Source organism: Odontesthes bonariensis, chromosome 4 (assembly GCF_027942865.1).
Source record: "Odontesthes bonariensis isolate fOdoBon6 chromosome 4, fOdoBon6.hap1, whole genome shotgun sequence".
In the NCBI taxonomy this organism is placed as follows: domain Eukaryota; kingdom Metazoa; phylum Chordata; class Actinopteri; order Atheriniformes; family Atherinopsidae; genus Odontesthes; species Odontesthes bonariensis.
The window spans coordinates 9,501,239-9,528,736 of record NC_134509.1 but is presented as its reverse complement, the minus strand read 5'-3'; the positions used below and the strand labels follow the sequence as shown (position 1 = coordinate 9,528,736).

Here is a 27,498-nt window from a genome sequence, read left to right as displayed (position 1 = left end):
TAGATTTTTATACAAACGCGTTGGGTACATTTAAGTCACGAAAAAGCTGTATTCTGGAGTCATACTTTCAGGATAGCCACGAAGACCTATTGTCAGACCCTCATGGGGCTGACAGGGAAGAAAGTGAAGTCAGTAGAGTGCTGTTTGTTTCCAACTCCCGCCATGAATCTGGAGCTGTGTGCTCCTGTCAGACCGAGGGGGGCGCTCTGCACCCAGCTTTCACACAGACAGCATTGACTGAACGGACACAGAGCTTTGTGCCGAAAACTAAGCTCAACCTGAGTCAGACTAATGAATTAAAACGGCCCATTTGAGAGGTAAATACTAGTGAGGACGCGCTTGGCAAATATCCCGGCTTTTAGGTCGCAGCGGTTTATTTGGAAATATATTCATTTTGCATTTGTTGGTGTGCTCAAAATCATCCGTGGGGCAAGTTGTTGGTGAGAGAGGAGGGCTCTGGGCGACGGTAGCAGCTCTGCCTCGCCTGTAAACTAGCGGCAGTACGGAGAGATGCTTGGAAGTTGGAAAAAAGATCGTAACAAGTAAATTAGCTTATTTTTTCAACTTCTCAAAGTAGTTGCATCAGTTGGAAATCACAGGAACTGACCACGAGAATGGCTATTTTAAGCAAAGATGATACGATACTTCACTTCCCCTGTGATTGTCTCTAGACGGAGATGTGATGGGTACCTGGACAGTTTGCGGCCTAGGCTAGCCAAGTGGGCTAACCAGTTAGCGCGGCTAACATGTATTAGCCACTTTCTGCTAACGTTACTTCCTTCCCGCAAAATGCTAACCAATGTTGTTTCCAATGCAGCTAGCAAGCTAGCTAATTTGATAACCTGTTTGACAGTAGATATACACCGGCTGCCCTCGTGTTGGTCGTAAAGTGCTTTTCCAACAACATTGATGTTCAAATGCGCCTAATGTTATCGTGGTGGTAGTTAAACTCGTTTCTGTGTCCAGTCGTTGTTTTGTGAAGAATTTACGGAAAATGTTCAACTGATGTTTAGCTGAGGTAATTTAGCATGCAAGCTAATAAGATGCACGGTGCTGGTTCAGTGATGGCTTTCTCTGTGAGAAGTGCACTGGACTAAAATGTCGTTTAGTGTACGAGAGTCATTTTAACAATTTCGTCGAGCAAAAGTGATGTTTGGCACTGGGGAATGATGCTTAAAGACAGGTTTTGGTAAGTGCGGTAGCATGGTTGTGTTGAACTTTTGTTTTCTGACCCATAGAGGCCAGTAGAAGACCGTGTGGACCATACATCAACTAGCATGGAGTTCCCGCAACAGCAGAAACCGGCGGGGGATGGAAAGATCATCTACCCTCCCGGAGTCAAAGAGATAACTGATAAAATCAGCAATGATGAGGTGGTCAAACGACTAAAGGTACGTCCATGACGTTTATTTTCCACCACCTCAAATAAACAACAACAACAACAACAACAAAGCAGCTCTTTCGCATTTTTAAGTATCCTGTCTCTGGCACAATACCCAACCCTCCAAACTTTGTAAACCTGCACATCAAGTTATCAGTGGCACTCTTTTGGCGGGCTGTTTTCCTATTCCGTGTATTTTGTCAGTGAACAATATTCAACCTTTGTTGAATATAGATTATTCTTACAAGGTCGAGTTCAAGCTGTGACTTCCACAATACAAAATAAATATCATTGTTAATGGGGCACTAGGTTTTCAAGTCCTTCATCCTTAAATTACAGATCAAAGTAATTTTTACTGGTAGTGAACAAAACAAGTTTAGGGAAGATTTAGGAAGGCAGCTGACACTGAAACTGATAATAAGCTAGTTCTTAGTGGTTGAAACTTGAGGTGTCGCGCAGTCGCTTGCTCGGTACCAACACTCGCCAAACACTTGATATTGAATTGGTTTGCCAAGTTGTAAAGTTTTGAATCGATGTTTGACAGTGAAATACTCTCCGTTAAAACAGCAGTTTGATGACACAATATCTGATTGTTTCTGCACTTGTTGTATTGCTGCATTTACATTGGGAACATACATTCTTTACTGCTGCAATATACTTAACTGGATTGCCTTCACTTTCTTTTCATTTGCCCCAACAGGTTTTCTTTTTTTTTTCTTTTTTACCGCTAAGGGGTAGAGGAAACGACTTGAGAATATAGCACTGACATATCTTTACGCTTAAGTTGGTATTTGTCTCTCGCGGTTGCTTGTTTACAAGGTCGTCAGTTGTGGTGATTATGTCGTTAAATTTGGAGTTAAAGTGCAGCCACCTGGTGAGTCATCTGTCCAACTCCTATGGCTCTGCTATGGTGCAACCAAGCCCTGAGCCATAAATGATTGCTGAATGCTCGATTGTGTTGACCATCTAGACATAACGTGTATCTGTCTACCATTTAATGCTGGTCAGAAAGTTTGCAGTTGGTTTATTTGGTTTCTTTGCTAATGGCATTTAAATGTTGTGGCTGAGGGATTGTGTTTATTTTTTGTTTTGCCTTTGCATCTGATATTGATGATAGAATGAAAAATGGACACATTTTTCAAATGCAATTCCAGTTAACCTTTTACTCGCAAATGACGTGACGTGTGACTTCTCATTTGTGTCACAAGCTCAGTTTGTTTTTCAGAATGGTTACACTCGCTGTTTATTACAGGGATATCAATTATACCAGCCTCAACACTCATGTTAAACCTCTTTCCGTGTTGTCTTTACCTCTCCGATACTTAAAGCTTGAGGTGTGCAAATTCTAACATGTATCTCAACGCAGAGGTGAGCGATTCTGCTTCAAACGACAATTGGATGCTCTCAAATTAATGTAGTGAAACATCGATAGATGGTGATATAATGGCTTCAGCGATACAGTAATGTAACGATGTGTTAAGTTCAATGCCTGTAAAACACGAAAGAAGCAGAAACAGCATAAGAAGAACAAACAAGTAGCTCCAGTGTTGTGCTAACACTACTGTGATGTGTTGGATGGAAGATGGAGCTGAGCAGCAAGTGATTATCAAACATTTGAAGTTGACTCTTTGGTCGTACCGTAAAGCACAAACTAGGTGAAATAAATGCGGCGTGTACAAACTCATTCTTTTATTTACACAACTAATACAACTAAAACCACAAGCTGTTTTTCGCCCTGACGAAACGTCTGTCAACTCAACGAACAAAGCAAGCCTCGGGGAACACAACCGGCCGAACCGTTTAGTCAACAATACACCAGACACCGTCAAACTTTGCTCCAACTCTGAGAGAGTGAAGAGAGTCACCAGATCTGTGGCAGCTTTCATTGATGGGGATCTATAGACATATTTTGTCATGGCCAGCTTTTGAAGTTCTTGTAGCCAAAGTATGAGGAATCTATTCCCCACAGAGACTACTCTACTTGCACTCTGCAGCCAAGTGAAAGTCCAGATAGAGGACTGAATGAGTAAAGCCAGTCAGATAGTCCTTGTATGAGATCTGAGGACTTCAGAGGCAACTGACTCGTATGTAACACACAGCATGCACTGTCCTGAATTGGGTCATGCTGACACTGTCACTGAATGGGTGCAGATTTTTATATTTATAAGAGTTAGATTTTTTTTTTAACTTTTATAAAGACCTAATTAAAAAGAGAATAAGTGCTGATTTGACTACTTACATTTAATCCTCTTATGAGTGAAAAAGATTTATTAAAACCATAAGCAGTGTCCAAATTGACAACAGGGTTTGCAGGGATCCTGTAGCTCTTCTGTCACATTTGATTTTTGACTGCACTTCTGCTAGCATGGCTGGCACTGTTTACTAAATAACACAGGAAGCTTAGCGTAAAAACAGCCATGGCCTTGGCCAAGAGTGTGCTGAAGGGCATGGTGTGGAATGTCCAAGTCAGATGTTTATGGATCATTTTGATGTGTGTTGCTCAGAGTCAGAGAGACTGACATTAATAGCATGTTATGTAGCCTCTGTAATCATTTAGCAGTTAGTAGATTATTTTGGGTCAGCACACCATATTGGTTCCACACCATGTGGCATTAATGTGTACTCATTGATGTTTCTCTGCGCGTTTTGAATCAAGTCATGGCCTGCGCGTTGTTGTTACTGCTGCATCGCCATTGTGTGGTGCGACGCTCATGTTGTGTGTTGTTTTACTTCAAACACTGTAGAGATGCACTGTTTGCAATCTTAGGAACCACAACTGGCAGCATATGCGAACGGTTTGCTTTCTTACATCCAGCTGTATGTTCTGAACAATCACTATTGAATCATTTCCAAAACGGCACCGGATCGCACGATCCTTTCCCGATCAAACAGAGCTCAGATTAAAGTGCCTGGGTGACTTGTCAGAGCTCCCTTTGGTGCCAGTAAAATCAGTCTTAAAAAAAATAATTAGTGACATGAAATATTGATCAGAAAAAAGGCCAGTTATCTCCACTTGATACTTTTTACAATATCCAGTAAAGGTTGTTTTAGGTTTGAAAGTACCTTAGCGGGATATCTGGCTGTATTACCTGCCAAGTGCCATAAATTATATGGAGCCCTGAAATTTATGGGATAGTTGAGGCTTACGATGGGCAGGAGAATCGGGCTGTTTTGCAATTGTTTCGTCACGTGGAACAGAGAAGGAGACTGAGGAGGGGGAAGGCGCGGAAGTGTACGAAGCCAATGCTAGCCTGACAGCTATCTGCAAGTATCAGGCTGATGCCTTATCAACACACAGGACAGAAGAATATGAAGGGAGGCTTTCAGTCCGCCAAATCTACTCGGTCATCAGAAAGTTAGATGCCTTTATGTAGTTGAAGTAGTGATGCTCCGATCAGCATTTTTTGGACCGATCACCAAAATCATGATCTGCCCGATTGCCGATCATGGAAGGAATCTGACATTTCCATGCCTTTCATCTAGCAGAGAATGCACCATTTATAGAAATTAAAACGCCAGAGGTAGCTGGGGACATGTAGAACAAGAATCTGGTGGAGTCGGCAGAGAACATTTTGATTTGGTTCTAAATGAGGTTTTCAAATCTGACTATGCAGAAATGAGTTTGATTCTGAATATGCTTCAATAATTTTGTTCTATCATTTTGTTTTAATCATTAAAAAGAATGTAGTAAAAAAACAACCAAGTAATGACAGGTGTATGTATTCCAACAAATGAAAAATCAACTTCGATCTAGATTTCTGAGTTTACGGGGTGCACTTGAATGCACCATAAATCCGCTCACACGCTTTACCGTACAACCCGATGTAAACGGGCACTAGATTTTCAAGTGTAGCTAGCGCGACCGTGCCTCTCCGAAGCGCAGATGGTGACCGCAGAAAGTTTCACATCTTTCTGACACACTTTGAAGAAATTCCAGACAGGAGAGGTCATGTTGTCGAGATGCACTGTAGAGGTTTTGCCTGTTCGGTTCTGTACACACGATAATTTAAGTCAAAAAAAAAAAAAAGCTAGTCATTTACGTCACGTGATCGGTTTTTTGATCGGCATATTTTTCCGATCGACGATCAGGCTATTTTTGGGCATTATCGGCCGATCATGATCGGCAGCCGATCGATCGGAGCATCACTAAGTTGAAGCATCTTGTGCTGAAAGATGTTGTGTAGCTAGCTATTTTTTCTTTTAAATGTTAGTTTTTTGTCAATATGCCTAAAATTGAAGCCTTTGTCTGTGACCTGGGTCTTTGACTACTTTAGCTCATTTTTTATTGCACACATTGGGCATTAATTGTACCTGTTAGGGTTTAGTCTTTGTATTTGTCCAAGTAAATAGTTCTTCAGTCTTGATAAATGTCCTTTTAAGTTAGTTTTACTGTCAAACAGAGTTGCTAACTTGTTGGGATAGATTTAGCTTCTGATAGGCTGTTCAGAGGAATCCGATGTTGAATGAATAACAACAACACTGAGATTGTCCTTCTCGGCTGCTTTGCAAATGATTCGTTGCAGCACAAAGTTGAATTTCTTTTTCATCTTCCGAGCCAAATGAGACGAAACTCCATTTAGAAGCTTTTGAACTGAAGCCTCTGCTTTCCGTTTGACCAGATATCATTACGTCCAACTGCCCCTTTCCGCTGCTATTCTGACCAACACAAAGGTTGTGTTTGTGAGCTTGATGTGAGCTTTTGTGTGGCAAAAAGATAAGTTGCTATGAAAACACTTAAAAACTAGAAGGACTTTAAAGAATTTTTTTCTGCGTATCATCTGCTCTCTGCTGATAAACAGCCATGATGTGTGTCGACAGTGTCCTTGAGTTTGTAACAAACTGTTGTGAGATGAAACCCTCAGTTGTATGAACATGTCGCTTAATTATACACAACCACTTTGCGTTGGGGACACTGATGCATACAGCTATGGCAGAGAAAGCTGGGGTTCTATGAAGACAAAGCAATGTGTATTATCCAGCCTTTTGCCATTGACAGTTATCGTGCGTTCCTCCATGGCTCTTTCCGTCATGTCTGAATGAAGCCGGGAGCAACATTAATGCAAAGCGACTCTTATCTGAATGAGTGATTAAGCTATTAGTGTTACATGTGTCTGAAAGGGCTCAAATGGGACTGGGAGAAATCAACTGCGAAACATGAGACGTTAATGTCTCGTCTATCTGAACGGATCTCGGGTCCATTTGCATGAATTAACGAATCCTCGAGCACAATCGTGAATTTAAAAGATAAGGATTTGCAGTTGTGTAGAAGAAGGTACATCTTCTTTTAATTCCAAGGTTTGTCTTATCAAGACGAGGGCTAGGATTCAGTTATGCTTCAGAGTGCTGCAAAGCTATTATAAAATGATTATCGATGCAGTTTTTTTTTTTTTTAAAGATTTATTTATGATTTTGTTTTTTTAAACTCCTTGCCACTTACTTGGCAAAGTATTTCTAACACTTGCTTTCAAGTATCTTTTGTTAATAAGGCAAAGAGGAGATGTGGCCTCTTAACTGGAAGTTTAAGAAGAAAAATGTGTCTGTAGCAGCCTGCTTTTAGTAAATTGACACATGTCATCTGGCTTTTATGTGCATTGAGCAATTGCAATTGTTGGATCACATGAGAAGCTATCTGCAAATCATCTGTGATAAAGTGCACACAGTTTTGGTGACACAACATTCTAAGGCTACGGCTACACGGAAACGTTTTTCACTGTAAACGATACTTTTGCTTATCGTTTGGCGGAGCCGGCGTTCCCACTAACGATAGTTTTGGAGAACGGGTTCCAGAGTGGGAAGATCTGAGAACGGCGTCGTTTCGTTTCCATTGTTACGGCCAAAACGGATTCGTTTACATCTGCGTCACAGCCACATGGCTAACGCCATTGACGTATACACATACGTCAGTGACCAGAACAAAAAGCGGCTTCCATTCAAAATCCGGAAGAAGAAGACAACACAGCAAGGACAGACAGCGATCATCATGGACCCCACAACATTGATGTTAGCACTGCTGCAGACACTGCTAACTACAGCGGCGTTGTTGAAGGAACATTTACAGGTGATGCGCTGGTAGAAGTAGGGGCGTACACGCATGCGCATTGCTTCTTCTATTGTTCTGGTGTAACCGGTGGGGGTGGCTTACAGCGCACATACAGGTGTGGCGTGTGTACTGCATCGTTTTCAGCGTTTTCAGCATTCCCATCTGGACTTGATTCTTTACAGAAGCTTTCCTGTGTGGTCGCAATAATTTTCGTACCCGTTTTCGTGTAGCCGTAGCCTAAGGCAAAATGGCCCGCACACGTTGGAGCTACGCTGCCTGCTTCCTTAAATGATCCTGTGAGTGTGGGGATCTCTGTCAGTAAAGTATCTTTGAGATGGGACGGTGTATCTCAGACATAAAAGTCCCCGGTTCTAACACCGAATACGTATGCAAACCCATGGCACTGAAAAAACTGCTGTGGTGTTTGTTTCTGCCTTTCCGAGTTTGGATGACGCTTTGACACATCGCTGGCTCGACGTTCCTCCGGTTCACAGCAACTAAATATCGGTCGTCTTTCATCCTTTCCCAGCTGGGACTGTGTCGTGTGCTTTATCGTGTTTGTTGTGGTTCCAAAATATTTCACTTCAACTTTGCAGAAGCCGAAGCGCTTCCATGCGTTTAACTCTCAGCGCCGAGGGCGCCGGTCGGATTTCAGGCTTTGCCACCGTGTGCGCTCCCCTGACTGCTATTCAATGCCACTTTTTCAAGTTCATTCTTTTTTTGTTCTTCAACATTTGCATCACTTCATTAAAAAAAAAAAATAAAAAAAAATCGATTTTTGACACTCGTGATTCAATTTGGAATATTTCGCATCTAAATGTTACTGTTTTTTCCTTTTTATTTTTTCATGTCCCCTCACCCTGAACCACGACACAGTAAAGAATCATCTGGTCCTTATCAGCTATGGGTTCATTTTAGTGAAGCATTTTAGCTGATTTGTTCTATCAGACTGCAGTGGATGGCTTTTTAGGGGGGGGGGAAAGTGCCGCTTATATTTTCAAACTGAAATTGTAATTTTGGCCACAAACCTTACAATAAATGTAGGTTACAGAGATGCTCAGGCACTCAGCTCAAGAGGCCCACACACTAGTCTCTGTATTCAGAGCTTTCCTCAGCTCAGAGCAGTGAGGGTTGGGGTGAGTGGGTGTGTGCGTGTGTGTGTGTGCATGAATGTGTGTAGGAGTGAGTTGAGCTGTTGGCCCCATCCCCCACCCATGCTGGCTGCCTGACTGTTGGGAAAGCTTTACAGCTACACTTCAGCTCTCACATACACACACAGAGGAAGTGGCAGCTTAAAGCACCGTCCTCTAGTGCATATCCACCAAAACTGATGCATTTGATAAGACTGCTGTAAATACAGCCTCAGCTTGTGTTTGGCTGAAAAATAAATGATAAGAAAAAGATTGATAGTATCTGTTGTTTTAACATTTGTTTGTTCTGTGATTGGGAAAGGCAATCTGGAGTTATTACATTTATTTTTAATTATTAATGGTAAAAGGTCCTTTTTGCGTAGCTTTTTATTAGAATTAATCAACAATATGAAACCGACCACCAGACGTGACCTGCTGTGTTTGAGGTATTTGAATATCTGCGGGACGGTTGCTCGCTGTACTTCCACGGAGTCCCAAGTTAATTGTTCTCGTCACATTACTGTCAAAAATAAACACCCGTATCATCAAGAATTCCACTTGTAAAATACCGACTCGGTCCATATTAAGTTGGTATTTTTTAACCATGGAGAAATCAACCTTGTTGAGGGCTCTGTTGGTGACACTCAGTGGGTCTACATGATGAGATTAATTCGATTATAGCTATAGTTGGATTATGCTCCTTATTTGAGCAAGGGAAATTATCCTTGGATATATGCCGGGAATTAATCGAATCATAGGCACAAAGCGTGTCATACCCCGGTATGATAGGTGGCGCTGTACCCATTTCAACTATTGCTAATAGAGCCACTTCCTGTTGACCTCTTCAACACCAACAACAGCAAACTCAGGCATTTGAGAAAGATGGCGAACGAAGAGCAAGATGAAGCTACGTCCCTCTACATTTTATTTGTGGCTTATTGCACAAACGCGATACACAACAGAGCATTCTCCATCGCGTTGTTTGTTTCTTTCCGACGGCGGCGACAACAACAGTAATATCGTCTCCTTTGACTTCCGGTTCACGATCCTGGGAAAAGATCTCGAGCATGCGCCGAACGCAAAGTCCGATTCACCACGTGCTTCACCGTCTACAAGCACGTTTAGTGTGACTTTCAACCGAGTTACCTCAGGGTCTTAATCTGACCGCGAGTAACCCGAACCGATCCAATTTCTTGTCAGATTAAGGTGTCTACATGAACTTAATAACTCATTCTTATTGTAATTTAGTACAGTGCCATGTAACCCTAGCCTAGCAAGCCAGACCCGTACAGCAAAAAGCTGTACAGGGGTCTAGTGACGCTGGATAGCAGTGTGGGTGGGATAAACGATTGTCTGTTAAGTTGCCTCTGCACTCAACGCCAACGGAGCAAGCTGGTAAATTAAACTTTTACCGTAGCCAGTGAGCAAAACTCCGAAAACGTCCTCTTTTTTTTTTTTCAATAAAAACTTAAGTGCAGTTATCTGTTTGTCTCGCAAAGAAAAATGTATATTTAAATCTTCTAGAGTCGCTGCCAAAGCCAACTCAAAAGACTGTTCGCTGGGCGCAGCCACTGTTTACCTCTCTCTGGAACTACACACTGAAACGACCCCGCTCCTCATGATTTGATTGCCCTGATTAAGTTTCGATTTTCAGCCTCGCAAAACGACCACAAGTGACTAGACTAGCCACGGAGCAAATTCAATTTGCGGTCGCTAGGGGCGACTAGATTTCTAGGCTGATGTAACCCCTATGAGTGTTCCAATAATGTCCAACTTTGGTTGTCATTTCAGTTCTTCTTTTTTTTTTTTAATGACATCAGTTCTGATTAAGTCTCATTGTTGACTTGGAGCAGACGCTTTTTCAGTTTGTAGAGGTGAGTTAAACTGTACTGAAATAGTTTTTTTTTTTTTTTTAATTTTATTGTTGTTGCTGACTGGTTTCTAGCATTTCTAGTTTTAGATTTTTCTAAACAAACACACGGTGACAAATCTAGCCACTTCTGGACAAACCTTCGCTGCTTTCCGTTTTTTCGGCGTGGTTGCCGTCTCTGATGTGCGCTTTCATTTTTGTTAGACACCCTTGGTCTGAAAGTGGCGACATTTGAGTCCCTTTTTCAAACCCTGTCTGCCGTCTGATGGCGGAAACACAAAACTGTGCTTTCGAGAACGGCTTTGAAGGGAATTCGGCTCATTAGAATTCAGTACACTTGTGACTGGGAGAGAAACTGACAGACTCAACCACCCTTGTCGCTGTATTTAACAGATGGTGGTGAAGACCTACATGGACATGGATCAGGACTCTGAAGAGGAGAAGCAGCAGTATCTCGGCCTGGCACTCCACCTTGCCTCAGAATTCTTCCTTAGGAACCCCAATAAAGACGTACGGCTACTGGTGGCCTGCTGTCTCGCCGACATCTTCAGGATCTACGCTCCTGAGGCCCCTTACACTTCCCATGACAAGCTCAAGGTTAGGACGTGACCCTCGACTTCGCACTATCCTAAAGGGGATCGTGTTCAGAAGTAGTTCAGACCTTAAGTGATTACTCGTATTCATAAGTCCACTGTGCAGATTCAGTGAGTTTATTTAAACTTCTTGAATGGTAGTTAAGTATGTTTGCCTGACAACTAGTGAGTAGTAATGTTTATACAGTCAACTGAGGTCCTTAAGACTAAAGAGTCATCGAAATTTTTAGTATTTTTAAGTTTTACAGAGAAAAATTGAGTTTTTACAGCAACTCTGTTGACGCACCATCCATTTCTTTTCTGCTGAACCTTCCTGTACCCACTAAAAACTCAATCATATACTGAAAATGACTTTTTTTTTTTTTTTTCTCCAGGATATCTTCTTGTTCATCACCAGACAGTTAAAGGGACTAGAAGACACCAAGAGCCCTCAGTTCAACCGATACTTCTACCTTCTGGAGGTGAGGGTTTTACCTAAGAAGGAAGAGCTCATCGCGTTTAGAGATCAAGCAGTTGGATAACAAATCAATTAGTTACTTTTCTAAGCAATATCATTTGAAAAATGTCTTTATATTCTCAGGTTCCAGCTTCTAAAACGGTAGTGAATGCTGCGTTCTTTTGCATATTTCATGTAATATAAAGATCTAAGATATTTCTGACTTTAATTTGGACGGGGAGAAGAAAAAAAAAAGAAGCTTACCAAGTCATGAGCAGTTTCCTGTTACTTCTCTACACAGTTTATTAAAGAAAGCACATCGGTGTAACTATTACAAAAATGTGCTTTATGGAATGTAATTCACGGAAAAGTCCCGGTTGAATTGATTGTTAAAGGTGAGGATTTCTTGTGTGTTTTCCAAAGAACCTCGCCTGGGTGAAGTCGTACAATATCTGCTTTGAGCTGGAGGACTGCAACGAAATCTTCATCCAACTCTTCAAAACACTCTTCTCGGTCATCAAGTAAGGCCTTTGTCGCTTGAATTAGCCGAATCTTTTCCATCCTGGATGTTTCTCTGAGCTGTAAAGCTGCAGAGTCATGGGAAATAAAACATTTGAATATACATGTGCGGTTCATTCCAACGCTGTATGTCAGTGGGGTTATAAGACTGCGTCACTTTCATAATTTTATTGGTGATTATGTATAATTATTATAATTTTTTTGCTCTTGTTGAAAAAAACAAGACTTGATGATAACATATCAGAGTCTCTGTCTTCCTTCGTCCTCAGTAACAGCCATAACCAGAAGGTTCAAATGCACATGATGGACCTGATGAGTTCTATCATCATGGAAGGAGACGGAGTCACACAAGAGCTGCTGGACACAATCCTAATTAACCTCATTCCTGCACACAAAGTAAGAATCTGAAAATCTTATTATTAGAACAACCATGCTGGCCAGAGGCTCAGAGATCCGGTTGTCCTCTGAGGGTTTTTTTTTTTTTTATTAATTTCTTCACTTGGACTAGCTGATCGGTGTTTAACTTTGTTTGGAACAGAATCTGAACAAGCAAGCGTACGATCTTGCAAAGACTCTGCTGAAGAGGACCGTCCAGACCATCGAGACGTGCATTGCGAACGTGAGGACCTTCTTCTGCATTTTAGTTCTCCACATGTTGGTTGTTCTCTCTCACTGAGCTTCTTTTTTGTTTTTTTTCCCCTCCCACTTCCTGCCTTTCCATCAAAATAAGTTGATGTATCGGTAGCTTATCTTCATCAATAACTCTTAAAGTCATTGTTTACCTGTTTGTTTTTTTCCTTTCTTTCCACAGTTCTTCAATCAGGTTTTAGTAATGGGAAAGTCCTCAGTCAGTGACCTTTCAGAGCACGTCTTTGACCTCATCCAGGAACTGTTTGCCATTGACCCCTTGCTGCTTACCTCTGTCATGCCGCAGCTGGAGTTCAAACTTAAGGTTAACACAACACAAAGTCGCACACACAATAACAACAACAATAATACTCACCTCAGACCTAGCCAAGCATCAACCTTTCTCTGAAAAGTTGACTCCTTTTGATATCATTTTTTTTCCCTCCAGGCTAACATTGATGTTTGATAGGCATGTTTTTTTCAAATATCTGTTGAATTTTCTGTAAATCGGTTCCATTGTCAACATCGCACCAAGCAGAGGATTTATTTTCTCCCGTAGTAAAAAAACACTGCGGTCGTGAAGCCTTTACAGGCACTTTTGAACAGTGCGGTTTCACAAAATTGTTCAATTACAATGAAAACCCGAACAAACAGTTTACAGGACAGAAACTGAGCTCAAACCTTCCTACTGGTTCTCGCGCACTTACAGTTGGTGCTGACTTGTGTGTGATCAGACTCATCGAGGGAGCGGTGACTATCATGAAGTTTTAATCTTCTTTAGCTCCAACGAGAAACTTGTCACGTTTTAGATTCGTCGAAGTCGAAGCTTGAGCTCTACTGGCGCGCTTAGAGACTAGAATTACTAGCACCACCTCAACCACTGAAGTGAAGTCGGGCTGCCTAACTTTTCTCACAGGGAAGCGATCAAGACTCGACACAACTCCCTGAATGTGGGATTTCCCTTTTATTTTTTTTCCCCACATCATGTACTCACGCCTGCTGCACCCTCCTGTGTCCCGTCACAGACGTGCTCCATGGCTGATTCCATGGCTAAAGCAATGTCGGCACTTGGATAGTGAACAGCATTTAACTCATGGTGTCGAGGTCAGCGATGGTGCCCACATTAACCCAACCAACAGACAAACATATCATGCATGCTCTGCCCTTTTCTGGACACCGAGGTGTGGTGCATTGCTGCCTAACTATGTGCACTTTCCACATGTCTGAGAAACGGTCAAACCTTTTTGGATGTGCATCATGTGGAAACGAGATGAAAAAATGCAAACATGTTAACGCGTCTGCTTCTGTTTGCAGAGCAACGACGGCGAGGAGCGACTAGCCGTTGTACGGTTGCTCGCCAAGTTATTTGGGGCCAAAGACTCTGAGCTGGCCTCTCAGAACAGACCACTGTGGCAGTGCTTTTTAGGACGGTGAGTCACTTCAACACTGTATGGCCCAAGTATTGTATTAGGCCGAGTCACTGTGAGCAGTTTTTTGCAAAATCTCAGCTCAAGTTTTTGGCTCATTTACTAATGGGAGGTACATTTACTAGTATTATTTCATTGTAATTCCAATATATTTACCGCATAAAGTTTTGCTGTAGTCAAAAGTACTTATGCAGATGAATATTTGTCCTCCGTTTTCATCACATGTAACCAATGTTTTTCCAGGTTCAACGACATCCACGTGCCAGTCAGGCTAGAGTGCGTAAAGTTTGCCAGCCACTGCCTCATGAACCACCCGGACCTGGCAAGAGACCTGACAGGTGTGTATTTGTGGCCGGTCGGGATTGCAGTCCGCCGTCCTCCAGCTGAATCCGTTCTTTTTCGCACACTGCTCCAACACAAACGTGGTCAAAATCCTTCTCTCCTTGCATTCAGAATATTTGAAAGTGCGTTCCCACGACCCAGAAGAAGCCATCCGTCATGACGTCATCGTCACCATCATCAACGCTGGGAAGAAAGACCTCAACTTGGTCAACGACCAGCTGTTGGGCTTTGTAAGGGAAAGGACCCTGGACAAGAGGGTGAGACGTATATTATTTTCTTCTGACAGTCTTCTGACATATAAACACAAGATTTCTTGCAATATGTCATAAAGCTTTCGTGTACTTATGTAACCGGTATGAAACCTCTGTGTTGTGTTAAGGTTAGAACAAATGGAGACCACACCGCTGCTCTTTCGAAGGCCTTTATTGTCCTCCACCTTTCCTCACCGAACCTCACAAAAAAGAGCCGCAAACATTAGTTAGCCTGGGAAACATTGGCACAAAAAAGTAAAACATGGAGCATACCTGACAAAATAAAATGCCAAATATAAAAGACAAAATGGGAGCTCACCTTTCCTCACCAAACATCACAAAAAAGAGGAAGAGTTTTGGCAGGACCGTGTCTTTTGTCACAAATGTTGCTCCCCCATAAAAGAACGTACAGAAACACAAAAAGAAAACAAAAGTTCCACCCGACTATTCTTGTCAGGTTAAAAACAATAATTTTGTGGAATTATACACAAGCCAAATTAACCCTTGTTACACTTACTTTCCTTATAAAACAAGGAAAGGAAATGGACTTTCCAAATCTTAACTGGAAGACTTTCCCTCTCCAATCTGTTTTCCTCTCCTTTTGTAGTGGCGTGTGCGTAAAGAGGCCATGATGGGCCTGGCTCAGCTCTTTAAGAAGTACTGTCTGCACCATGAGGCAGGAAAGGAGTCGGCCCTGAAGATCAGCTGGATCAAAGACAAACTGCTGCACATCTACTATCAGAACAGCATCGATGACAAGTGAGTTCAGGGACTGTTCATATTCCTGTCCTGATCATTAATGGAGCAGCTTTCCTCTGCTCCGGCAGGTGTTTAGTGTTGATAATGCGTTTGATGTTTTCAGTGTTGAATTGGCTGAGGGCACTTTTAATTGGGTTGATAATGTGCAAAGGGGGCTGGCAAAGTTGGTCGACTTTGGCTGGGTTTAACAGTGAGTGGGTGGGTGAGGCTGGTCTTCTGGTCACTCATGGAAACTTTCTTCTTCCAGGTTGTTAGTAGAGAAGATTTTTGCCCAGTTCATGGTCCCTCACAATCTTGACACAGAGGAGAAGATGAAATGTTTGTACTACCTTTACGCCTGCCTGGACACGAATGCCGTCAAGTTAGTACATCTGAAACATTTACACACATCTGCAAAAAATACTGACCTTTATTTCAAATTTATTTATTTATTTTAATTTTAATAAACATCACACTAAACAGTAGAGCGGGATACACTCCCGATTCTGTTTCAACCCACAAGTTGAACATGCGCCACACAGTAATATGGCAACGAGTGTTTTATAAAGGCAGTATATTGATTTTCTGCTGTGTTTTTCCTCTAATTAATCTTTGATTTTTAGGGCCCTGAATGAGATGTGGAAGTGTCAGAACATGCTCAGAGGTCTTGTTAAAGAGCTGCTTGATCTGCACAAGCTGCCAGTGGTGTGTAGAGATTCACTAATTTTGTTTTTCTTCTGAACGTGTACAGAATTAAGGCTCTAAATACATCTGTAATGTGTTTTTCCTCATCTCCTGGTAGTCCGAGCCCAATAACACAGCGATGTTTGCGAAGCTCATGAGTATTGCCAGTAAGTTGGAAGCAAACACATAGAAACACTCTGTATTGTATCATAATTTGTGTTCCAACTGTTATTAAGGTTCATCCTGCATAACAGTGTTTTCTTCCTACTCTTTTAATTGATCATTATGGAGTCGTGGTTAAAGTGGAGTCTCTTTTTCAAGCATCCATCCACGGTGTGGTGTTCCTCTTCTGACACTGCTGTGTTTTCAGAGAACCTACCAGATGCTGGAAAAGCCCAAGACTTCATGAAGAAATTCAATCAGGTTCTCGGTGAGGACGAGAAGCTCCGAGTCCAGCTGGAGATGCTCATCAGTCCAACCTGCTCCTGCAAGCAGGCGGAGATCTGTGTGGTGAGATGGCGCCAACTCACTGTACTTAGTTGCAGATTTGTTTGTCCATTCACCTCTTTGTCTAACTTCACACACAGCTCTTAATGCCGCTCTTAACACTTCAGCTACAGACACAAAGCTCTTTTAGGTTAAATATTTGGGTGGCTTTGAGCAGTCCTGAGCTGGTGACCAAAGCAGAGAAAAAGGGTGGGTGTGGGTGGAATGAAAAAAAAAGAGAGAGACTTTCAAATGAGTCACACATATTTGTTCTAGATAAAATAACGCAAGGCTAAGTGTAAATATACGTGTCTATGTATAAGGGGGAATGTTTGTGTTAATTATGCACCGTTTGTACTTTGTACAGAGGGAGATCACTCGAAAGTTGACATTCCCGAAACAGCCAACCAACCCCTTCCTGGAGATGGTGAAGTTCCTGCTGGAGCGGATTGCCCCTGTTCACATCGACTCTGAGGCTATAAGGTCAGCTTATAAAAAGCCCCCCCCCCTTTTATATAAGTGTAGACTTATTCAAGTCTAAACTTGAATTCTTGTAAACAATTTACCTGACTATGTTTCTAATTTTATTGAAATGATTCATATGGCTTTTGAAATAATGTTCCATTAGATCAGAATGAGTTTTAATGCGGAGCGCCTAAACAGAAACAGTCATATGACAGAGCAACAGGGTGTTTTCTACTTTCATGTGCTATCTGTGTCATTGTGTAACACTGTACCATTAACAGGCCATACCTCATTCAGTGAGACACCTAGTGGTGGTGAGGTGCAACTGCATGTCTCACTGCATGGCTCAGGTTTAACCCTTTCTGCTTTGTGGAAAAACACCATTAGTACATACATTAAATGGGTTATGCAGTGTGATACTTTTGGTCCAGAAGATTTATTCTTTATATATCTAAAGGTGCTTCAAGGCTATCAGAAAATGCAAAGGAGGCATTTTTCTTGACAGAGGGATGGTATTATTTGAGGTTTTATGTTCTTCTTTAGTTCTTTGGTAAAGCTGCTGAACAAGTCCATTGAAGGCACAGCTGATGATGATGAGGAAGGTGTTACCCCTGACACAGCAATCCGCTCGGGCCTGGAGCTGCTCAAGGTATGGGCTTTGGATCAAGTAAAAGACGTATAGTGACACAAATGGTAATGTGTGGATTCTGTAGCGCACTGAACTGAAAAGTGCTGCCACGATCTTTTTAAGACTGGATTATTGTACCTGGTGGATAATTGAGGTGCTTAACGACCAAATTGATGCCAGAAAGTGAAGTTCCTCTCCGTTTGTAGGTCCTTTCGTTCACACACCCCACAGCCTTCCACTCGGCCGAGACTTATGAGTCTCTGCTCCAGTGTTTGAAGATGGAAGACGACAAAGTGGCAGAGGCGGCCATCCAGATTTTCAGAAACACCGGGCAGAAGATTGAGACGGAGCTACAGCAGATAAGATCGTAAGCGATGGCTGAACAACAAAGGCAATCGGTTTTCTGATGCGTCAGCATTTTACAAGACACACTTTTAATCCTTTTCAGGACACTGATTCCCGTCCTGCATCAGAAAGCCAAGCGGGGCACTCCTCATCAGGCCAAGCAGGCTGTCCACTGTATTCACGCCATCTTCAACAACAAGGAAGTGCAGCTGGCACAGATTTTTGAGGTGAGAGACCATTTCTTATTTATATTACTGTTTTAAAATTTGATTGGGATTTCACTTGCATCAGTTTGCACTTGAACACGGTTTTGCGTGGATGCACTCATGATGTTTCTTCTGTCATCTGCAGCCTCTGTCACGTAGTCTCAACGCAGACGTCCCCGAGCAGCTCATCACTCCGCTTGTGTCTTTGGGACATATATCCATGCTCGCTCCAGATCAGTTTGCCTCCCCGATGAAATCCATAGTGGCTAATTTCATTGTGAAAGACTTGCTCATGAATGACAGGGTGCGTGGAGCAGACACACCTATAGATATATGTTTATATAACGACACTGTTTTGTATTTCAAAGGGTCATTAAATAAACTTGTACCAATGCAGCCAAGTCACGAGTGCATGTGGAGTTATTGTTGAAGTAGCGTGTGTAAAATGTGGTTTGCATGTGATTTGTTTCATCAGTCGGTGGGGAACAAAAACGGGAAGCTGTGGACCACCGACGAGGAAGTCTCACCAGAGGTTCTAGCAAAGGTAGGAAGCACGCAGACTAGCAAAATCTATGTCGCCTCCTGTACAATCTGAGTAAGTGTCAGTATTCTAGGTTTATATGGCAGAGGTTCTTATTTTCTTTGAATATATGTTGGAAACGAAAACAAATGGATTTTGTGAAGGAATCGAGCACACAACTGTACATTTGCTGCCCCCCCCCCCACCAGGTTCAGGCCATCAAGCTATTGGTACGTTGGTTACTAGGAATGAAGAACAACCAATCCAAGTCAGCAAACTCCACGCTACGCCTGCTGTCAGCCATGCTGGTCAGCGAGGGAGACCTCACGGAGCAGAAGAAGATCAGGTGCGTCACACGGATGGTCACTGTGCCGAGCTCAGTTTTTTTCCCATTTACTCAGAAACGTGGAGCTTTTAAGGGTCATGGTAAGCTAACAACTTGACAGTTGGAGCTTTATTTGAACCGACTAATTTATTGTCAGTTTTTTGTTTTTTTTTGTTCTTTCTGTCTTCTCACAGTAAATCAGACATGTCTCGTTTGAGGCTGGCCGCAGGTGGAGCCATTATGAAGTTGGCGCAGGAGCCGTGTTACCACGACATCATCACACCGGAGCAGTTTCAGCTCTGTGGCCTCGTGATCAATGTCAGTCTCGCCGTTATGTTATATTTTATCATAGACCTTTGAAGATTTTATTTGTAGAGTTTCATGTCCCCTTTGAAAAGCAGAAACGTTGGATGAAATTCGACTTGGTGGCTTTAGTGTAGTATTGTGCACGCTGGGCACGTAATTGATGTTAGTTAATTACGGCAACATTAGTTCCAAAAACGTGCTGAGCTATATTACACAATGAGGACAAATGACACTGTAGAGTTTGTACGGAACAGAGAAATTCCTCTCTACTTTTGATCATTTTCGTCATTATTTTAGTGAATGAATTTGCTTCTTTGATCCTCGACTAACTGTGGTCGCTCCTTCACACACAGGACGAGTGCTACCAGGTCCGGCAGATCTTTGCACAGAAGCTGCACTTGGCTCTCGTCAAACTGATGCTGCCCCTGGAGTACCTGGCCGTTTTCGCTCTGTGCGCCAAGGACCCGGTGAAGGAGCGCCGCGCCCACGCCCGACAGTGCCTCCTCAAAAACATCTCCGTCCGCAGGGAGTACATCAAACAGAATCCCCTCGCTCAGGGTCAGTTTTCAGCTTCAAAGCTCCAGTTCCATTGCTAGCTTTTATTGTTCCCATTTTAAACATCCTCACTCTACAACAGTTCAGACAATGGAAATTGGAATTGACAGTTTAGCTATCTTGAGTCGGTGACCTGTATGTGAACACAGTGTGACAGTGGGTTATTATCTTTCTTTCTTTCTTTTTTATCACTGGTGAATCTATTTTCTGTTTTGGTCCGTGTTTGAGGCCCCAGAAACCGCATTTGGGAGAGCTCGAGGGTTACATGGAGATGAACAGGATAAACAGCTTTAGTTATTAATTCAGATGTCATTCTGATTAAAGGTCTGATTAAAGAGTAGAGGACAAAAAGACCAGATAAACAAAAATGTCAAGGGAACCAGAACTTTTCATCGCTGAACTCATGTCTCGTGCTGCCTGGCTTTAGAAAAAAAGTCACAGACTAATATGTTGTCAGACCACCTTTAGCTCGGATTACAGCAACCCCCCGCTGTGACATTGTTTCGATAAGTGATAATATCACCACATTTATTCCTGTTCGTGGTGGCGTTGATTTTTTTTTTTCCCACGTGTGTCCAAGCACATCCCAAAGACTCTCTGTGGGGTTGAGGTCTGAACTATGTGGAGGCCGATCCGCGTGTGAAAACCACATCTTGTGCTCCCTGAACCACTTTTTCACAGTTTGAGCCTGATGAATCCTGTTACTGTCTGAAAAACCCGGTCATTCAGTATACTCTGGCAGCTGACCTCGGTTTTTAGGAACAAAACAGTGCTGAATATACACTTGACCAACTGTAGCAACCGTATTCTTCCCTCCCTTTTTTATTTATTTATTTATCAGCCTTGGCTGGACGCATACTTTCACCTTTAAAATGCCTTATTTTCTCTCTCTCCACAGAAAAACTCGTCTCTCTCCTTCCTGAGTACGTTGTGCCCTATATGATCCACCTGCTAGCCCACGATCCAGACTTCACAAAACCACACGAATATGAACAGCTCAAAGACATCAAAGAGTGAGTGTGTTTGCTTTTGTATCCAATGCTCAAAAAAATACACCAAAGTGACGCTGACTACACAAGTGACATAACAATGTATTGTGTGTGTGTGTGTGTGTGTGTGTGTGTGTATTTCTAGGTGCCTGTGGTTCATGTTAGAAGTGCTGATGACCAAGAATGAGAACAACAGTCACGCCTTTCTTAGGAAGATGGTTGAGAACATTAAACAAACCAAGGACGCTCAGTGTCCCGACGACGCGAAGGCCAATGAGGTACACACACGGGAAACATCTACAGAAACACTGGGCTGAATTTGCGTTGTAGTTTCAGAACAGAACCACATGTGTGGTCCTTGGAGCTTTACTTTTTGTCTGTAGCTATAGCTCCTCCAGAAAAGTTGACCCAAATCTAAAGGATTTGTCACAATGGGGACAGACTGTTGTGTAGATTGTCAGGGTGGCCGCGGGTCCTTAAAAAGTCATAAATCAATTTTCCTGAAAATAAGACCTTAAAAAGTATTAAATTGTCTTAAATTCAGATTGCATGGGTCTTAAATATTTGTGTATTTTTCTTTTTGCTCTAAAGGAACAGTATTTTTTTTTTTTAAATATATTTACTTGATTTTATAAGCATTTGTTCATGGGACTTAAATGTTCTGAAAATATTGTAATAAATTTAATTTAGGACAGTGATGACACTTTTGTGATCTTTTCGCATGACACACATTTAGCCATTGTTCTTAAACTCAACCGTCATTTGTCATTTTACCGTTTTACTGTCAGTGTGTTTACTTGGAAATGCTTGGTATTTCCATCGTACGTTTGGTCTTAAATTTCATTTAGAAGTGGTATTAAAAGGTCTTAAATTTAACTTGTTTATACCTGTATACACCCTGGATTGTAGTGATTTCATATTCATTGAAATGGTTTACTGATTTTAAAAACAAATATGTACATATTCTAACAGTTCATCTGTTGTTGCTTTGGTTACAGAAACTGTATATCGTGTGTGACGTTGCCCTGTTTGTGATCGCCAACAAAAGCACCGCGTGTCACCTGGACAGTCCAAAAGAGCCTGTCCTACCCTCCAAGTTCTTTCTCATACAAGACAAGGCAATATATATGCACACACACACACACACACACACACACACACACACACACACACACACACACACACACACACACACAACAACAACACACTGTGGATTCACATCTTCAACACAAGTATTTGTTTTCTTCCCCTGCTGAAGAAAGAACACGTCCGTTTGAAATAACAAAAACTCTTCATCAGAATGACTTTTGTTCAGAAACAGAAAAATATGCGTTGTTAAAAGTCAAAAGCCCAAAATGTGTGGTTTATATTTGTGAAATTGTAGATGGTGCTAAACATATATATTTTTCTCTTGTTATTTTCTTCAACCAGGACTTCAAAAATGATAAAGAGTACCTGACGACAGAGATGAGACAAATGCTCCTCACTGGGAAGGTGAGCACACAGCGCCGATAACAAGTGAATGCATCATAATCCACATTAGTTTGTGATGCAAGGGCAGTTTAATGGAGGAATATAAGATACGGCAGCCATAATTTTGCATTTGTTTGGAAATTGGAGAATGTTAAAAGCTAAAAAGTAAAGTATTATGAGTTTAAAAAACACTCAGGAAAATGGATTTCAGATTAATTAAGTGTTGTGTTGACATGAGAGTATGAAACCTGATCATCTAAGTACAAAATATATTTATTACACCTTAATTCCCTCACTTTTATTACGCAGCCCAAGCCCGCTCCAGTGTTGGCAGCTGTCAACAAACCTCTGACGGTACCAGGGCGGAGGGTCTTCCCTAAGACCACCGCAACATCAGACACGACCAGTAATACCAGCAGCAACTCCTCTCCGCTGAGCTCAGCAATCAACAAGAACAGGTGGAGTACGCACACACAATGCTCAGCCTTTACACGATCAGAGGAGAATCAATATTTCATACGCGTTGTCCATTTTTGTTTTTGCATTTGGTAACGACAGCGCAACCACCGAGTCATCAGAGAGCCGGGCGCAGGAAAACAACGAGAACCCTATCATCAAGAATGACGAGGGGAAGAAGGTGAGCTCACCTGGGAAAAACACGCCTCTCCACTTGAGGCGCTCTTCTTTCTTTTTTTTTATTGATGTTTATGCATTGATATTGTACAGAGTATGTAAATCGAGATGGTTACAAACATTACAGATAGAAACATCACCCCCCCCTCGCTCCAACAATAGCCCCGTACCATCGTCCATATACAAAAAAACAGAAAACCATATAGTACTTAAAATTAAAAAAAAAAAAAAAAAAAAAAAAAGGTATATAAATTAATTAAATAATAATTAAAGAAAAATAAAAAAATAAATAATTAAACAAAAAATAGTCCTTATAAATTCCAGATCATTCCAGTTCAGGTTCCATCACATACAACACCGCCAAAATCAGACATCTAATTTTTCTATATGACTCAAAAACGGTTCCCACATAGAATAAAACTTTTGAATACACCCTTTTGTGGAATAACGAATCTTCTCTAATACCAAATGGTGCAGAAGGTCGTTGATCCACATTTTAAAGGTTGGGGAAGTTTCTCCTTCCACTTAAACAGTATCAGTCGCCTGGCTATGAGAGTTGCAAAGGCTATCATGCTCTTCGTCTTATGATTTAGGTGAGCGTCATAAGGAGTTGTTCTAAATATGGCTGTAATGGCAGAAGGCCCTACAGGTATTCGCAAAACATCTGAAAACGTTTGAAATACCGACTGCCAGAAGTTGTCTAATTTCGAACAAGACCAAAACGTGTGAGAGGGTGGCTGGCATTTGTCTGCATCGATCACAAATGGGGTCAACATTAGGTGTGAATTTTGCTAACCTCACTTTAGACCAATGAAGGCGACGAACAACTTTGAACTGGATAACTATATGTCATAGGCAGATTGAGGAAGAATGTATTCTATCTAAGGCTCTTTCCCAGATATTAGAGGCGCTCTTCTTTTTAATCGGCTTTTCTCGACGTCTTTCAGGATGAGCCCAGTCAGAAAGCGGCTCCTGAAACCAGGACGGAAGCGTCGCCGGTCAAGCGGCGCGGACGCCCTCCGAAAACGGCCGCTGTGGCTGCCGTGGCCGCTGTGGCCCCTCCGGCGGCTGAAAAAGAGGGAGCAGCAGCTGTGGGCGGTGCATCGAGCAGAGGCAGGAAGAGAGCAGCTGACTCCAACCAGTCTGCAGAGTCGATCAACATTAAGATGTCAAAACAGCAGCAGCAGAACGACGAAGGGACAAAGAGACAGATTGACTTACAAAGGTAAGAGTGGGAAATAAGCCAGTTGGGAGGTTCACATAACTTAACCTTTTATGGTAGGCATCTGGTTTCAGATTTTTGTCTCAGCAGGTGGCCATTTGTGAGCGATTTAAAAAAAGAAAGTAGGAAAAAGGAAACGGGGACAGTTGCCCTCCTCCTGGGCAGCGAGGGTGACACTGAGATAGAGCTGGAGTCCAGCCCAGAGAGAGACAGATGCCTCCTCAGCGGGGACAGGTCCGCTCTGCAGCCTGGTCTTCCTCACATAGCCGAGGAGAAATGGAGTCTACAGGGAGGGGAGAATTTTCTACTGGCAGGCAGGGAGAGCGTCATTGGAGGGAAGTCAGGTGGGCAGGTAGAGAGTTAGTTTGAGCTGATTCTAAACCTCATTTCTGAGTCGTCTGCAATGTTTTAGAACCCCCGCTCACCGCTTTTTTGATGTTTACTGCTGTCTCCGGTATTTGCCTAATTTTGATTCTTCTCAACCTGCTTCAAAATGGCAAGTCATGTGGATGTCCTAAAAGGTCCGTAAAAGCACCATAAACGTCCGTTTTCAAAATCATCAACTCACCGGAGTGGTTACTGGTGTGCACTGGTAATCCATATCAAATTTCGTTGCGAATAGTTGCTTCTGTCGTGTTTTATTTGACATTTTGTACTGGATGTTTGTTGATATTACTCCGCCACCGCTAAGAAAATAGTGTGAGCATGAACGAGCTGCCAAATAAAACACGACAGAAGCAACTTTTCGCAAAGAAATTTGATATGGATTACCAGTGCACACCAGTAACCACTCCGGTGAGTTGATTATTTTGAAAACGGACGTTTATGGTGCTTTTACGGACCTTTTAGGACATGCACATGACTTGCCATTCTGAAGCAGGTTGAGATGAATCAAAATTAGGCAAATACCGGAGACAGCAGTAAACATCAAAAAAGCGGTGAGGGGGATTTTAAACATTGCAGACGACTCAGAAAAGAGGCTTAATGTTGAAAATACCGCAGTTCTCCTTGAATGCCGGCGCAACCGTCTGTGACAGTGACGTGTTACTTTAGCCGCTTTCGGACTGGAGGAACCTTTGGCAGTTCTAATAACCTTTAAATCCGCGGGGCCGTTTTCTGCCGCATTCGGACATACAGGAACTCAGGACCATCAGTTCCTATAACCATTCAGCTCCTTCTCCGAGGTCGGGTCTTTTCATGGTTCTATAGAACACATCTGACGAAGGTGTGTGGGGGTCGGTAGCTACGCCCCATGTCATGCTGTCACGGCTGAAATGTTTCATCATACCACACAGACACAACCGGCGGGTGTTTAATAAGTTAAACTTACACGTTGTCTCCTTTGTCTGCAGCGCTCTGCTCTCCTTTCTTCATTCATGAAATGAAAAAGTATCGTCTCCTGACTCTCTCTGTGAGCTCTTCCAGCCTCGATATTAGACGCCTGATGTGATCGTCCATGATTAATGTCACCATCATGCAGACCATGAACACGGTGGCCTCCCCGCTCTCCATATTAGCTTCTTGGTGGTGTTTTTTCTTCTCTCCTTACTTTTACGGGTTTTGTTGTTGAATGTGGCGCTAAACGGCTAACGTAACACGTCACTGTCGCAGATGGCTGCGCCGCATCAGTCCCGACTGATGTGCGAATGCAGACTGAAACAGCGCCGCTGGGGAAGGATAGTTATCAGAATGAAATTCGAGTAGAACAGTTCTGATAACTGCGTTCTTATAACGGCTCTGTCCAAAAGCAGCTTTTAGCGCCACACTCAACAACAAAACTAAACAAAACCCACGAAAATTAAGGAGAGAAGAAAAAACACCACAAAGAAGCTAACATGGAGAGCGGGGAGGCCACCGTGTTCATGGTCTGCATGATGGTGATATTAATCATGGACGATCACATCAGGCGTCTAACATCGAGGCTGGAAAAGCTCACAGAGAGAGTCAGGAGACGAAGGATGGAGCGCAGGCCATACTTCTTCATTTCATGAAGGAAGAACGGAGAGCAGAGCGCCGCAGACAAAGGAGACAAAGTGTAAGTTTAACTTATTAAACACGCGCCGGTTGTGTCCGTGTCGTATGAGGAAACATTTCAGCCGTGACAGCATGACAAGGGGCGGAGCTACCAACCACCAAACACCTCCGTCAGATGTGTTCTATAGAACCCAGAACAGACCCGACCTCGGAGAAGGAGCTGAAATGGTTACAGGAACTGAGGACCGTGGTCCCGAGTTCCTGCATGTGCGAATGCGGGAAAAAACGTCCCCGCGGATTAAAAGGTTCTAGGAACTGCCAAAGGTTCCTACAGTGCGAATGCAGCTAATAAACTGAAGCGACATTATAAAGATGATCGGGGCAGAATTTCCACTGCGATAAGGAAGACCGATAACTTGACATGGGAAACGATTACTTCAAGTTAATGCTGCAGATGGTGCCTCAACGCTCTGTTGAATCATGGGGTACGTTTCTGCAGTTTGTCTGTTTCTGTTCAGTAAAGACATGTAGTGGAATGTCTTGTTGTTTATCTGATGGAAGTATTTACCTGGTGAGGACCACAAAACTTATTGAAAGAGGGTGTATTTTTGTTCACAACCTCATCCAAATCAAAGGTCAGTGTTCAGGCGCCTGACAGTAGGCCCACCTGCCGCTTAAGCTTTTAATGTGAATTGAAATAAACCTTTTGTCTGCTTTGAAGAACGTGCGGCGTGTTATATAAGCGAGTGTCGACGCTGATGTTGAATTTTTGCTGTTTTTCAGGTAAAGAGGAGAGCGTTGAAGGTGAAATCATGACTGTAGAGAATGGGCCAGCCTCTTCCTCGTTACCTACCCAACCCCCTACGTGCAGGCTCCTCTGACTATTAAAGCTTTCCTGGAGACAATATGGACCTTTCTTAAAAACAAACACTGAATACACAAACAAACAAACACGCACGCACATACACACTGACTTCCTAGAGGGTTTAAAACACCTTGTAGTCATGAATTGAAGCTCGCTGTATGTAGGTCTTACAGAGAAACATGATATTTTTTGTTTTTTTTCCTTTGTGTTTGTTGCTCTTTGCTTCTTTTGTGGAGCCATTTTTAAGAAAAGAGAAGAAAAAACTACAGGATGGACATTTTACAAACATTTTAATCTGGTTCTGATTGTTGCTTATTAAATTCCCTGGGATATATCCCACCCTGTTGACTCCTGACCTCTTCCTCCTTGTGTCTGTTGCACAGTACTTTTGATTTCCTGCTTCAACCTGTTATAGATTGTAAATACGAATGTGCAAAATTTCCAGTTCCAGACTCTTTAAATGTCAAA

General features: G+C 42.5%; 1 protein-coding gene across 3 annotated transcripts; it reads left to right on the top strand.

The window, feature by feature from the left end:
- Positions 1-226: 226 nt before the first annotated feature.
- pds5a (PDS5 cohesin associated factor A) lies at positions 227-27,378 on the top strand. 3 transcript variants are annotated; one of them, XM_075462858.1, is made up of 33 exons: positions 227-317; positions 1,239-1,391; positions 10,815-11,018; positions 11,389-11,475; positions 11,874-11,971; positions 12,239-12,365; positions 12,508-12,588; positions 12,781-12,921; positions 13,911-14,026; positions 14,267-14,361; positions 14,477-14,622; positions 15,224-15,375; positions 15,623-15,736; positions 15,978-16,059; positions 16,157-16,205; positions 16,409-16,548; positions 16,892-17,007; positions 17,533-17,638; positions 17,824-17,984; positions 18,066-18,189; positions 18,314-18,472; positions 18,644-18,712; positions 18,898-19,034; positions 19,208-19,331; positions 19,673-19,877; positions 20,773-20,887; positions 21,009-21,141; positions 21,862-21,981; positions 22,295-22,357; positions 22,646-22,794; positions 22,895-22,973; positions 23,917-24,194; positions 26,949-27,378. In XM_075462858.1, the coding sequence occupies exons 2-33, from the start codon at positions 1,278-1,280 to the stop codon at positions 26,950-26,952; spliced, it is 3,888 nt and encodes a 1,295-aa protein (XP_075318973.1). In that variant the 5' UTR covers positions 227-317; positions 1,239-1,277; the 3' UTR covers positions 26,953-27,378. The 3 variants fall into 3 exon arrangements, with proteins under 3 accessions (XP_075318973.1, XP_075318974.1, XP_075318975.1); XM_075462859.1 differs by lacking the exon at positions 227-317 and adding an exon at positions 362-542; XM_075462860.1 differs by lacking the exon at positions 227-317 and adding an exon at positions 831-1,018.
- The last annotated feature ends 120 nt before the right edge of the window (positions 27,379-27,498 follow it).

Excerpts from the sequence above, each read along its gene's own strand:
- pds5a (XM_075462858.1), top strand. The coding sequence starts at position 1,278 with ATGGAGTTCCCGCAACAGCAGAAACCGGCGGGGGATGGAAAGATCATC. Across the intron at positions 12,922-13,910 it reads AGCTGGAGTTCAAACTTAAG|AGCAACGACGGCGAGGAGCG; the intron begins GTTAACACAACA and ends TTCTGTTTGCAG. Across the intron at positions 22,795-22,894 it reads TCAGCAATCAACAAGAACAG|CGCAACCACCGAGTCATCAG; the intron begins GTGGAGTACGCA and ends TGGTAACGACAG.